At 40.2% G+C, this 14,807-nt stretch overlaps 1 protein-coding gene across 3 annotated transcripts in view; it reads left to right on the forward strand.

The window, feature by feature from the left end:
• The window catches only part of PLCB1 (phospholipase C beta 1), a 455,429-nt gene that overhangs the window by 419,525 nt on the left and 21,097 nt on the right, over window positions 1-14,807 (forward strand). Inside the window, exon 32 of one of the 3 annotated variants that reach the window (XM_081856861.1) lies at window positions 10,503-10,568. The exons of the other annotated variants lie outside the window; for them this stretch is intronic. Coding sequence (XP_081712987.1) covers window positions 10,503-10,544 — 42 coding nt within the window. The 3' untranslated portion in view covers window positions 10,545-10,568. The remainder of the gene's footprint in view (window positions 1-10,502; window positions 10,569-14,807) is intronic. 3 annotated transcript variants of the gene reach the window in all.

Raw genomic sequence — 14,807 nt, forward strand, 5'->3', positions numbered from 1 at the left:
AGTTTCTGAGCGGGCAAACAGAGGAACCAGAGGCAAGGACATTGTCAAAGTCAGCCAGGGGTCAATATCTGAGTCAGCAGTATCATTTGCAGGAGGCATGAAAATAGACAACCCATTGGCATTCTGACCCGCCTCTGCAGGCTATATGGCCAAGTTAAGAGGTTCCTGTGGTCTTCAAGCATCTTCGAGGCATGAGTGAGACCATTTTCAAAGTTTAAAATGGGGGAAAGTCTTTTCCAAACCCTCCTCAAATACATCATGGAAATTTCTGGAACATCCACCTTTTCATGGGGGTTAATTGTCCCTCAAAATGAGGGGTTTCTATCCAACATTATTCTGTTTCCAGTAATGACTCATGAATACATTCAGTTTTGTTTAAATCTGCATCAGAATTTGCATTTAAATTGTATGTGTGTATATATTTGAAATTTATTTTCTTTTGAAATGTGTTCACCTCAAATTTATTTCTTTTCAAAATAGCACACTTGTTAACATATTTTATGCACTTTTGAACCATCAAAATGATTAGGGACTGCAAAAGCCGGTGCATAATGAGGTGCTAATCTACAGATTAGTGCAAATGAGGTCAGTTTATACTGGAATTATAAAAGATCAGATTCTTAAAGTATGCCTACATGGAGCCACCATTTTAAAGGAAGGTATCCACAGTGCTCTGCCCAATGGCACCTTATCATTGTAAGGTGCTTTTTGGCAAACGAAGGGTTGTATGTGAGCACTGCTCCTGGAGTAAATTTCACACTTTCTGAATTGTCACCTCCAGTTCCAACTCCCCCCCCCCCAATTTACCCACATTTTTATGTTGGAGCTTACTTCATGCAGTCATCTTTTTGAAAACGGATTTGCTGAAGTGATGTGAGCTTTTTTTGACAACGATAATTAGTTGCTAAGTTGAATGGAGGAGGAAATTAGTGGCTTTAGCACATACATACAAAACATTTTGATTTGTTTGTCATTCTCTTCCTTAATTAGTTACTCTTCAATCATGCTTTCCTCTTTGCTGCTGACATTTTGTCTGAAGTTTTATCAAGAATGGCATATCTCCCTCCCTCCCACCACCCCATTTGATAAAATAAACACACTATTTTCCCATCTGAGAGCACTGAAAAATACTGAAAAGCAAAATCCACCCACCATGAAGCAAAAGGAAGGATTTCTTTTTCACATGTTGCAAAATTGGCACGTAACCAACTGCAGGCAAGAGCTGTTTGAATCCACTTTTATAGTTTAGGGAAACTATTTCGCCCTTCCAAACATAGGACTATTTGATTAGTTTGCACCATGACAGAGAAAGGATTTTTGCTTGGGTTAATAGAAAATGTTTCCTGCCATTCAAACAAACAACACCATCCTAAGTAATTGTATGATCGTATAACTGAATGCAACCCCACAGCCCCACTTGGTGGCGCAGCAAGCGTGTGGTGGTGCGTTATTGCTCTACCATTTTTTTGGCATCAGACAGAAAGCAAAGAAGCGTTGATTTGTCAAGATCCTTATGGATCCTTACAAACATGCCTGTCTGGTGTTTGGCTTGGACATAATAAGTTTCCCTGTATCAACAAAACCATCCAACTCTTTAGTCTGGTTGACAGCAACTCTGTAGGGTCTCAGAAAGAGGTCCTATGAGAATTGAATTTAGGACCCTTGGCAGGCAAAAGGATGTGCTACACTGCCCTTCCCTATAGGTTGGGCAGGCTTGCCTCATCATTCACAACTTCTTGGGACTTTGTAATACCTGGATGCCACATCTGAGTCCCTTGGAGTGACTATGCTTTGCTTCTTTAGAAATAACATTGTTATTGACAGCTGATTCAGAACATGCATGCCGACAGATGTATATTTGTCTTTCTGTCATCTTACACCAACAGGTCTAATCTAGGAACTTCACAATTAACATCTTTTACAGAAAGGTTGACTTGTGATTCCTTTTGAAAGGACGTCCCTCGAGGAATGAGGGAGCATCACTTTGCCATGTGTTTTTATGCCCTTGAATAATAATTTTTGAAAAGAAAAAGAAGACAAGAGAAAACTGTTGGAATTATCATCTTTGTACTGCTGGAACACTTCCGTTCAGAATGCAAAATATGCCCACTACCTCTAAGCTAACTAAGAAAACAAGTTGCATTTTTATTCAAAAGCGTTGACGCTTTTACCAAGCATGAGGCAGCAGATTGTTAGGCATGTAAGTAGGTCAGACATTGTGTTGAATGATTGTGCTTCATCTTTTGCCATCTGGCAACATGAATCAATGTCAGCGGGATGCAAAATAGGACTCCGCAAAGGTGACCTTGGTGACAGGATTGGGCCATGGAAAGCAGCCTGTTAAGAGGTTACCTGTATTTATAAGGACAAAACCCCCACCTCCACCCGCTGCATGATGGATTCCTCCAAGTGAGCTGAAGCTCTCTGCAAGCCTCGATCAGAAGAGGCCGAAAAAACTCTGATGCAAACAGTGTGGTCTGAGTAGAGTTCACTTCCAGCTTTCCCCAAACAATTTCAACCTCCTTAGCTGGGGGGGGGGGGAGACTGCCTGAAAATGATCCCTGGTCCACCATACATTCCTGGTCAGTCTCTCTCTCTCTCTCTCTCTCTCTCTCTCTCTCTCTCTCTGACACACACACACACACACACACACACACACAACCTGTGTCCTCAGGTTGTTGAATAGGCTGAGTAATTTGGCCAGTGAGAATGACTCTCCCATCCACTTCAACAGGTTACTAAGCTGGAAGGGTTGTTGGGGCTATGCACTACTGAGACCTTTTCGCCCCAGACCTATCCTTGTTATCAGTGGAAGCCACTTGCAGGGGACCTTGAATTTCTGAGGAGATACATGTGCAAACATGTCCCATTGCTCAGTCCCTGCTCCTGCCAACCTAGCAGTTTGAAAGCACGTCAGAGTGCAAGTAGATAAATAGGTACCGCTCTGGCGGGAAGGTAAACGGCGTTTCCGTGCACTGCTCTGGTTCGCCAGAAGCGGCTTAGTCATGCTGGCCACATGACCTGAAAGCTGTACGCTGGCTCCCTCGGCCAATAAAGCAAGATGAGCGCCACAACCCCAGAGTCGGTCACAACTGGACCTAATGGTCAGGGGTCCCTTTACCTTTACGTGTGCGAACCCAAGACAGGAACTTGGGGACGTAACCCTCCAAGAGGAAAGGGAAGCCCTCCTCCAGAGGAACCACAGCACTTCCTCACTCACACCCTGTGCCCACTGGGTAAAGGTGAGATTTCAGCCCATTCTCTTGATATTCTGTGAAGGAGTACACTGGAGAGTGTAGGTCAGGATATGAAAAAGCGTTAAGACTGTAAAGAAGGGGTGGCCTCCAGGTACTCCTGAACTGCAATTCCCATATCCTTGACCACTTGCCATGCAGGCTGGGGCTTATGGGAGTTGTAGTCCAACATCTGCAGGGCAAGATGTTTAAGTGTGGTGTAGAGTTATGGACATGTGAGAAAGGAAGACTGAAGGGGACTTGGAAGGAAAATAATGTATTTTTTTTAATTTGTACCCTGCTCATCTGACTGGGTTGCCCCAGAGGAAGTCTATGGCTATTGTGCCGCAGGAAGTAAGAAACAGGGAGTATCAAATTAATGGTAAGACTTTTAAGTGGCAGGTGGTGATTTCTGGAAAGAGTAGTAGCCAGATTCTGAGTGCTGTCAAGGCATTTTATCCCATTAGCAAGGTGGAACTCAAAGAAGACTCAATCTAAAACATCTAACTGCAGGGGTGGAAGCCCTTGGTATCTAAAATAAGAACTTATGGGCTTTATTCAAGTACAGGCTTCAGGCCTTCAGAGATAAATTTGAATTTTGGCTGGCATGCATATTTATGGTATGACAAGGCAAAGATCTATAAAGGCTTTAAAAATCATATTGTCAGGAAAGCTTTATATAATGTTTGGAATCGATATAAGGATTTGTTGGTAAATAAAACACCCAGATGGTTGTCACCAATGGAAGCTAGAGCGGTAAAAAAACTTAATATGGATTCAAATTGGCCAAAATATAGTGAAATTATAGAATATGATGGTGAAAAAGTTAAATTACAGAGCTTTGAGAAATTAAAACCCAAAGTTCGAGATTGGTTACATTATTATCAGATAAATGAGACTTTTAAGCAGGATAAGAAACTAGGATTTCAGAAAGAGAGGTCAAAATTGGAAACAGAACTGTTAGAGACCAATACTAAGAATTTGTCTAAAATGTATAACTTGTTGCTGAAATGGAATATACAGGATGAAACAGTTAAATCAGCTATGATTAAATGGGCACAAGACTTAGGTCATGATATTATGTTTGCTGACTGGGAACAGTTATGGACCACAGGCCTTAAATTTACGGCATGTAGTGCCTTGAAAGAAAACATAATGAAAATGATCTATAGATGGTACATGACTCCAGTCAAGCTTGCAAAGATATACCATTTGCCCAATAATAAATGCTGGAAATGTAACGAATGCGAAGGAACTTTCTATCATCTTTGGTGGACCTGCCCAAAGGTTAAAGCCTACTGGGAAATGATCTATAATGAAATTAAGAAAGTCCTTAAGTGGACATTTGTAAAGAAACCGGAGGCTTTTCTCTTGGGCATGGTCGGCCAATTGGTACCAAAGAAAGATAAGACCTTTTTTATGTACGCAACCACAGCAGCAAGAATTCTCCTGGCAAAGTATTGGAAGATGCAAGAATTACCTACTCTGGAAGAATGGCAGACGAAGGTGACTGAATTTATGGGACTGGCAGAGATGACCGGCAGAATCCGTGATCAGAGGAGAGAGACAGTGGAAGAGGACTGGAAAAAAATTAAATTATATCTTAAGAACTGTTGCAAAATTTCAGACTGATAAAATGTTAAGGGTTAAGAAATAGAGAACTATAGCTGTAAATATTTAAGTTAAGAAAATTTTGAGGGAAATTAATTATTGAAAAGGAATGAAGGATTGCTAAAAACTTCTGAAACAGGGGTGCAGTGAAGGGGAGGCATGGGGAAGTCATGTATTGTTTATTTGTGTGTTTTTTGTTTTATGAAAATTAATAAAAATTATTTTTTTAAAAAAAAACAGAGATAAATTTGAAGCTAAGTACTAATGGTATCTCCACCTCTGAGTCCTAGTCTCCATAATGTTTTATGAAGACTGAGCTTTCACCATTACCATTCTCATTTAGAAACAACATCAGTTAAACCAGTAGACAGGGCCAGTCCAAGACATTGTGACATCTGAGGCAAACCACAAAGGTTTTTAGCCAGGGAAGAAGAGTTGAGTGAAGTTGAGTGGGATCTGCTGCCCCTTTAGATTTTGCAAGTGTTCTGGATCTTAGCAAGACAGAAGCTGACTCACTCAGACCCATATTTTAATCATAAGCATATAGACAAATCCACAGGCTGTATTGGCTGATCTTTTCACACCACTACCCAACAAGTTCATGGATACAGAAAGAGCAATATTGTCTGCATATTTATGTGTACACATTCAAAGATGACTGCTGGCTTCTTTTCTCCAAGTTGCGACTGCATGCAAAGGTAGCCAGAGCTAGCTCAGCTTCTGCTTATTACTTATTTGAAAAAGGAATAATTCAAGGCAGCACACATTTTGAAAATGATTCACCAAGGTGCCTTGTGACTTGATTAACATTTGCCAACACTATCAGGGTTTTTTGTTGTTGTTTAGTCGTTTAGTCATGTCCAACTCTTCGTGACCCCATGGACCAGAGCACGCCAGGCACTCCTGTCTTCCACTGCCTCCCACAGTTTGGTCAGACTCATGTTTGTAACTTCGAGAACACTGTCCAACCATCTCATCCTCTGTCGTCCTCTTCTCCTTGTGCCCTCAATCTTTCCCAGCATCAGGTTCTTTTCCAGGGAGTCTTCTCTTCTCATGAGGTGGCCTAAGTATTGGAGCCTCAGCTTCAGGATCTGTCCTTCCAGTGAGCACTCAGGGCTGATTTCCTTCAGAATGGATACGTTTGATCTTCTTGCAGTCCATGGGACTCTCAAGAGTCTCCTCCAGCACCATAATTCAAAAGCATCAATTCTTCGACTATCAGCCTTCTTTATGGTCCAACTCTCACTTCCATACATCACTACTGGGAAAACCATGGCTTTTACTATATGGACCTTTGTTGGCAAGGTGATGTCTCTGCTTTTTAAGATGCTGTCTAGGTTTGCTATCGCCTTTCTCCCAAGGAGCGGGCGTCTTTTAATATTGTGACTGCTGTCACTTTCAGGATATATCATTTTAATTATTATATTTTGTATTTCTGCACCACATCTTAGTTATTGTTCTGTGAGCCAACCATACACATACAGTAAAGCAACAAACCAAAATAAGGTAGTGTTCAGAATTGAACGTAAGCAAGCCATAGCCTGACAAATACTCTAGTGTTTTACTTTTTGGTGATGGTTGGCACTGAAAGGAACAGCTGCTGTCAGCAACCGTCGGCAGTTGGACTGCTTCTGTGTTGAATGTGACCGTGTTCGTGCAGAACGACTATTGTGGATTCATAACGAAAATCCCCGCAGTACCCAGGCTGCCTCTGCACCCCAGTTTCATTAGCACTGTTTCACAATGAGGGGTGCAGTGAGTGCTTAGGGGGTTAGGGACAAGTGAGAGGAGCAGGATTGATGTACAGACTTGAATGATGCAAAAAACAACACAACAAAAATAGCCTACAAAAGTGAGATTCCAAAGCTCCCCTTCATCTTAAATCCCCCCCTCAAATCTGTTGTACCAAACACTCTCCACTTTCATTAAAAGCAAAACTGGACCTCCTGTAGGCAGATGTGTTTGCTGTTTACGTGTCTGCCCTGTTCGTGTCTAATATGAGATGGGGTGTACTTCTAACATCAGAAGGAAACACATAGGTGGAGCTGAATCCACCAGCATTGTTGCACTCTTCTCTCTGCCAAGTTTCCCATGTCTCATGACATCCCATTCATGTTTCTCTCATATATGCATGTATCTGAATATTCACACATTACTCTAGCCCTGCAGGTTCCAATACCTGAACTGAGATGGAATGGGGCAGGGTCAAGCAACTGAAGTAATGTATGGAGGTGATGCAGGGATAAGTTCAGCTTCCCTTAGCCACAGACCCCTTTTCCTGTGAAAATTAGACACAGTTGCACTCATTCATGTGCAAACAGGGCATGCGATGAAGGACAAATATGGCTGCCACGCATATAAGAAACATTTCAGGTGATCTTCTGAAGTGAAATGGAGGTGAACTTGGTGACATATATAAACTTGCTAGGGGAAAGAGTGTTCAGTCCCCTTTTAACTTGGATTCTGTCTTTTGTGTTGCCTTACCTGCGAGTAAGCCCTCGCAGGTAAGGCAACAATTAATTGAATTAAATAGGATTTGTCTCTGAATAGACATGGTTAAGATTGTGCTGCAACAGATTCAACAATGGACCAGAAGTTTCCGACACAAATGCAAAAGTGTATGTAGCCATGGGATAATGTAATTTAAGAGTACATGAGGTAAAGGCACATCTGGAACACTCACTTATGTCTAGAAATGGAAGAGTTAGATATTCTATATGGCAGGGATGACAACCTGTCTGGATGACTTCGGTTGGAGTCCAACTTTTTATCAACCCCAGCCAGCATGGCCAACAGTCAGTTCTGACAACATCTAGAGGACCACAGGCCTCCCCTGCCCCACTCTATAATTTGTTTTTCCTGTCCTGTTTTCTACCTTGATAATATAAGCCTACTCTATTTTCTCTTGCTGTTGTTTAGTCGTTTAGTCATGTCAGACTCTTCGTGACCCCATGGACCAGAGCAAGCCAGGTACTCCTGTCTTCCACTGCCTCCCGCAGTTTGGTCAAACTCATGTTAGTAGCTTCGAGAATACTGTCCAGCCATCTCGTTCTCTGTCGTCCCCTTCTCCTTGTGCCCTCAATCTTTCCCAGCATCAGGGTCTTTTCCAAGGAGTCTTCTCTTCTCATGAGGTGGCCAAAGTATTGGAGCCTCAGCTTCACGATCTGTCCTTCTAGTGAGCACTCAGGGCTGATTTCCTTCAGAATGGAGAGGTTTGATCTTCTTGCAGTCCATGGGACTCTTGAGTCTCCTCCAGCACCATAATTCAAAAGCATCAATTCTTCGGCGATCAGCCTTCTTTATGGTCCAGCTCTCACTTCCATACATCACTACTGGGAAAACCAGAGATTTAACTATACGGACCTTTGTCGGCAAGGTGATGCCTCTGCTTTTTAAGATGTTGTCTTCAACTTTCTCCCAAGAAGCAGGTATCTTTTAATTTCGTGACTGCTGTCACCATCTGCAGAGATCATGGAGCCCAACAAAGTAAAATCTCTCACTGCCTCCATTTCTTCCCCTTCTATTTGCCAGTTGTTGATGGGACAAGTGGCCATGATCTTAGTTTTTCTATATTTCCTCTATTATTAAGATTTAGGGGTCTCATGAAACCATACTATCAGTGCTATTGTCCCGCAGGTGCACTCCATATTGAAAATGATAGAAGTATAATATCCTTTGTGCAATAATGTAATAATATACATATTGTGGAAACAGTAGCATCTGTGTATAGTAAAACCAATAAAACGTGCTCATTTAAATTACCCTCTAATGTGTCTCTAAGGAAGAAAGCCAAGAATGACTCATATAACTTTTTAGTTAATGGGAAATGGAATATGTAATTGCTTGTTTTACTTAATACTACTTTTCTGTTGCCTCAAATGCACTTGAGTTTATTTTAGAACTTACCTTCTCAGCTGAGCAAGTGCCAAATCACAAAGAATAATTTTAAATAAGTGGAAAAATCAACAGCTGTGCTGTCTTAAGGGGTCCTAGCGATGCTTGATATGAAAAAAAGGTTGTGTAATTCCTGTGTTCATGATAGAACTTCCTTTGTCACCAATCCAAGCACTTACTTACCATAGATAGATTTAAGAGTTAGTTAGACAATTCATGGAGGATTGGTCTATCAGTGGCTATTGGTTATCATGCGGCCAAATAGAACCTCAATGCTCACTTACTAATCTTTGTAATAAAATGTTACATCTTATTAGGATACTTTTTTGAAATTTTCAGTTTTATTTTGAGCAGCTTTGGGCGTGTTGTTGTTGTGAAGAAGAAGAAACAGCAGCTGTGTATAGATTTCATTTTCCAGCAAGAATAGGAAGGGCAGCAGTCAATTTTAGACTTCCTTAATACGTACACCGTCATACACTGTGTTTTCTGTTTAGAAGATTGTTTTTTGAAATGTCAAGAGCAGACCTTTTAAAGTCAAGAGGCTAAAGATGGGAGTCCAAGATGATATGTGCTTCTAAATTAGTCATGATCCCTGCAGCTCCAATTGACATAACGTCAATTTCAGGCAACAGGAATTTAAAGAAGATGCAATAGGGTCAAGTAGCCTTTACTCATTTATTTTTCTTTTCATGGGTTGCATAACTGGATTGGCTTGACGTGTGTATATTCATTACCATAGAGATTTGTTTAAAAAAAGAAAAGAAAGAAGTTTATGCACAGTAAGGGCTGTGTGGTTTTTTATTAGTTTTATTAGTTTATTAGATGTTATGGTTGCAAAACTATTGAGTTGGCTATTCCCAGCTACTGCTCACTGTCTGCAAAACTGGTATGACAGAGACCATGGCAATACATAGCTTACACACAATAAATAATTAGAACATGATAGTACATGATAGAACATCACAGATACAGCTGCTGCAACGAAGCAGTCTCTAGCTTTTGTTTGTTCACATGACTTCCCTAAACCATGCCAGTTGAGGATGGAATTGGGGAAGGGCTATTGCTCAGTGGTGGAACAAATATTTTGTTTGCAAAAGGCCTCTGGCTTCAGTCCCTGGCATCTCAAAGTAGAACTGTAGATCTGGAAGGGACCCCAAAGTTGGTAAAATGTAGTCTTTTTTCTCAGATTTCTACCACTATTAATTCTACCCAAATAACACCGACACATAAGGAAACCAGGCATTCCTTTGCACCTACTCCAGATTTATGAAGAAAATTTTGTTTCTATAGAAGGTATTCTTTCCAAGAACTGCCCACCCTTAGTAGTCCTTGACTTTACCTGACCAAGAGCACAGTCTCTGACTTGCCAATCAAAATGATGGATGGTTATATCTTCTATTGTGGAGATTGCCATTATCCCTGGGGCGGGGGAGGTATCTTCGTTCCTGTTGAAACTATTCTCTCTGCACTCAAAAATAGATTTGTAACTTGAAGAAAGCACTGTCACATTTTGATGAGTTAGAATGGACAGAGTGGTTTCATTGCCTGGATATGCATGCCAACCAGAGAAACGTCAAAGAGGTGGCATTAAAGATGCGTTCAATGACCTTTTTGTTGTTCGTTAAGCACAATGATGAAATATATATTATTATTATTATATCTATGTTTGTGTGTTACTAGCTGTTTTGTTTAAAATGTCATATTCTAGTTTAGAGCAATTGCCATTCTCCTAAAATTAAAACGATCCTTGGTTTTGTTTTAAAGAGCATAGAAGAACCAGAAGTAGAGGAGGAAAAACAGAAGTAGAAATGGAGTATGAGACTAGTGAAAGTGAGTGAAACATTTGCCTTTCTTCTTTAGCAAAACTAACAACTCTCATTTTGTACATATTGGTAGGAATCCTAACATAATAGCCATTGATTCATCCAATTCCTCCCCTCCCCCCCCCCGATACACACCTTTGCATGTATAAATCCCTGATGTTGTTTGTTGGTTACTTGACAAAGTCTATCACTGATTATTCTATTATTTTTTTCTGTTAAGAAACTTGTGCTGTTTTGAAGTTCCACTGCCTGCAAACTTCAACGCTTCTGTTATTTCCCACCTTTACAATGAGCAATGCACAGTATAAATATATGCAATTAATGATAATTAAGAGGGCTGTGGAGGGCAGGTAGCATTGAGATCAGGAGTATTACAATTTTTTTAATGCTGTATGGCCATGAACTTCATGGTTACGATTGTGTTCCCACTTCAGACAAGTACTTGAAATGGTGAAAAGGAAACTTGGAGGTCATATCAAGTTAGCATTTTTGAAGTGATTGTGTGAACTCTGAGTATCAGACTAGGATCTGGGAGACAAAGGTTCATATCCCCACTTGACCCTGAAACTTACTGGGTTACCTTGAGCCACTCACTGCCTCTCAACCTCACCTGCCTCACAGGGTTGATGTCCAAAATAAACTCCCCTGCAAAAGAAATGGGCTACCTGTGGATAGAATTAATAGGTAGGCTTAGAATAACTGATGAAAGTCACTTGGTAAAATATTTTGGAATCAAATAATCTGGAATAGAGCAGCCCAAGGGAATGAGAGATGTCAGAATAGAAGAGAGAAAGAAAAATCATGTATAACAGAAGCAAGGAAGTCCTGCGAAACAGGCTTTTCTGCATTTTGAAATGAGAATGAAAAATCTCCAGAATGTCTTGCTAGGAAGAGGGAACTCTCAAACCAGCACTTGAAAGTGGCGTTGTTGTGTTTTGTTGCTTTGTTTCAAATATGCCAAAAACATCACTCTGCTCTGTAGTCCAGTGCCTTGAAACTGGAAAATAAGCTGCTCAGCACAATTTAGACAATGTTGACATCGGCTGCATGCTGCTTTCCTTGCAACACCACCCTTCCATGAAAATAGAGATTAACATTTCTACTGTATGTATCCCAAAGTAATTTGCATACTAACAAAGCATGGCACCCCTATGGTAAAGTAAGTCCTTGCTTCAAGTGATTTTGAAAGCCCTCGATACCTATCCCATGATGCACTGAGTAGCCATGATTTGGCCCCGACGATTATGGAACGGTTCCCTTGTGACTAGTCCTCTTTTCGTAATGTACTGCTGGAGATGCTCTGCTTGCAATTACCAGATGGAATGGCATTAAACTTGTCCTGTCAGGGCCCGACTCAGTGATAGAGCATATGTTTGCATGTAGACATTTCCTATGTTCAGGCGATGATATTTCCACTTTTGAAAGGATAGCACAGCTGGTAAAATCTCTCCCTGAGACTAAATGGTGATGATGTTCAATGCGAAATTACCTAATTCGGTATACAAACGTCTCCATCTCATAGCTATGTAATGAATCAAGTGCTGTTTCTCATGAACTTTTCTTTCAGTCTGAGATTTTCAGTGCCGGATTTATGTAAAAGCTAAACAAGCTATAGCTTAGGGCCCCACTCTCTTGGGGGCCCCCCAAAAAATTAAAGGAAAAGAAACCTGGATGTACATTTCCAAAATATAAGATAAAAAACAAATAAAATAAAACCTACATACGGCAACAGTGTTTTGTGTTGTGTAGGCTCCTATTTGCTATGTGCAAATGGCTTTAAATAACTATTAGCTCAATAAATTACCATATAGCATATATTCAACACAAAAACCAGTGACAATTTGTTGTTGACAAAGGACAGCTGGCCATATAAAGGGCCCCATTACCTTCAGTAGCTTAGGGCCTCATCAAACCTAAATCCGGCCCTGGAGATTTTGCACGCATACAGTCAACATTCAGCAGACCAGGTGCCCCAAGGCAACTTGCTTTGCAGGTTAATTGCACAGAAGCTTTTGGGACAAGTCCATGTACCAAAATGCACTATTTTAGGATGAAATACATTGAGATATAATAATACTTAAATGTGTATGTGGGCTTAAGTACGAATTTTAATGCAGAGCTATTGTTTGTTTACAAATAGATAGATAGATAGATAGATAGATAGACAAGGAAACTACATAGAATGCATTTTTTAAATGAGCACATGTGAAATTGCATAGATGGATCTGCACTGCATATCTCAAGAGCTGGTAGTGGCAGTGATTTGCCATCTGATGGAGGAAACTCTGGCACATCTCATATAATGTCATTAGCCCTGTACGCTAATGGGAAAGGAGAAACGATCTGTTGATAAGAAAGCTTACATAGAACTATAGCTCACTGGCAGAGCACATACCTAGGTTGCAAAAAGTCTCAGATTCAGTCCCTGGCTGCTCCAGGCAGGATTGGGAGGGACTTTGGACGTAAACACAGGAGAACCATTGCCTTTCCGTGTTGACAGTACTGAGCTTGATGGACCAATAGTCTGACTTAGTCAAAGACAGCTCCCTATGTTCCTAAATATCTCAGAATACATCCTAATACAGTTACTATTTGTTTTCCGAGATAGACCTTACACAGAAGCAAATTTGGGCTGAAACTCATTCTTCCCTAGGCGAGGGAGCACACACTCTCGTTTCCTGAGAAGAATCATTAATAGCTTGAGGGAACTGTTAGAAAAAGCTTCTCTTCCACCTTCCCTGAGGCTGCTTAAGACATGTGTGACCGACTGTGGAGCTTTTGCCATCAGCTTCCAGTCAGCTTCAGAAGGCTCTGCCTTCTACACTTTGTGTCATTTCTGTTTTAGCCTTTTAAAATTGTAAACCATGACCGGCAGAATCCGAGACCTGGGAGAGGAGACGGTAGAAGAAGACTGGAAGAAATTCAAGACCTACCTACAGAAACATTGTAAATTGTATGAATGTTAAGAAGGATGCTAGATTATAAATAACATGGCACCATTAAGCTAGATGAAGTGAAATATGAAGATAAGTTAAATTTAAGAAAAGACAAATTTTGGATAACTATCAGGCTAAATTTAAATCTTTAAGGTTTGAATAAATGATATCTAAAACTAGAGATACAATTGGAAAATTAGAAAATAAGAATGGAAATAAGGTGATAAATTGCTGGTTAAAATTTTATATTTAGGAACGCAGGAGCAGGAGATGTGAGGGAGTCCAAAGAAGTTAAGAAAATATGTTAAGATATGTGCTATACTGTTTTTCTGTATTGTAATTATAAAAAAATTGTCAATAAATATTTATTAAAAAAATAAAATAAAATAAAATTGTAAACCGCCTTGGCAGAAAGGTGGAATATGAATGCAGTAAATAAATAAAAGAAGAAAATAGCGAGCAATTTTAGAATAGCCTTGATTTAGAGGTGCCATGGGAAGCAAGCTAATATTTGGGGGGAACATGTGAAATTAATATTGAAACATGTGTTTCAGTGAAAAGTACGGCCATTTTCTTTCACATTTAATGCCAGTATATACTGCAAAATTCTTATGTACGTCTATTCAGAAAAGATCACATTAAATTCAATGGGATTTGCCCCCAGATAAATTTTCATAAGATTGCACCCTAAATCTCTTCCTCTGAAATGAGTAGTACTTAAAAGTGATTAACTTCTGTTCAGTATGTTTTATTATTTAATCCTAAATTTTCATTAAGCTGGATGCCTCACAGCTAGACTGTGAGGAAGACTAAACATAACTTAGCTTGTGTAAAAAAAAAAATAATCTCGAAATAATTTTGTGAGGGATTTCTTTTTGGTGAATACTAGTATTAGTTTCTTTTGGGGGGAAGCAGTTATTTAGTGTAACATTGTCCACCACAGATAGAATAGGCTCTCCCCATCTTTAGTTTTGATTAGGTAGAAAAGGCATTCAGAGAAGGAAATCACAATTTTTTAAAAAAGAAGATCCAGCCAGAGCCTTTTGAATTCCACCTGATTTCTAGCTACACTTCTTGGTTTATTTTTATCCTATTAGCAAGTCAAAGGAGTCCCACCGAGCTGTCAGAGCCTTTACCAGCATCCTTAAGCACCTGATGGATGCCTCAGAGAACAGCCAAGCCATTTCCATGATATATTTCAGTAGCAAGAAGGTCTTCATAAATATATTGCATGGGGAAACCAGCTGTGCCTTTGCACTGTGCCTTCCACTGCTCTCTCAGTTGCCCTCCATGTTCCCAGGCGAAAGGTG

Source organism: Podarcis erhardii (assembly GCF_964252035.2).
Source record: "Podarcis erhardii genome assembly, chromosome: 3".
NCBI lineage: Eukaryota > Metazoa > Chordata > Lepidosauria > Squamata > Lacertidae > Podarcis > Podarcis erhardii.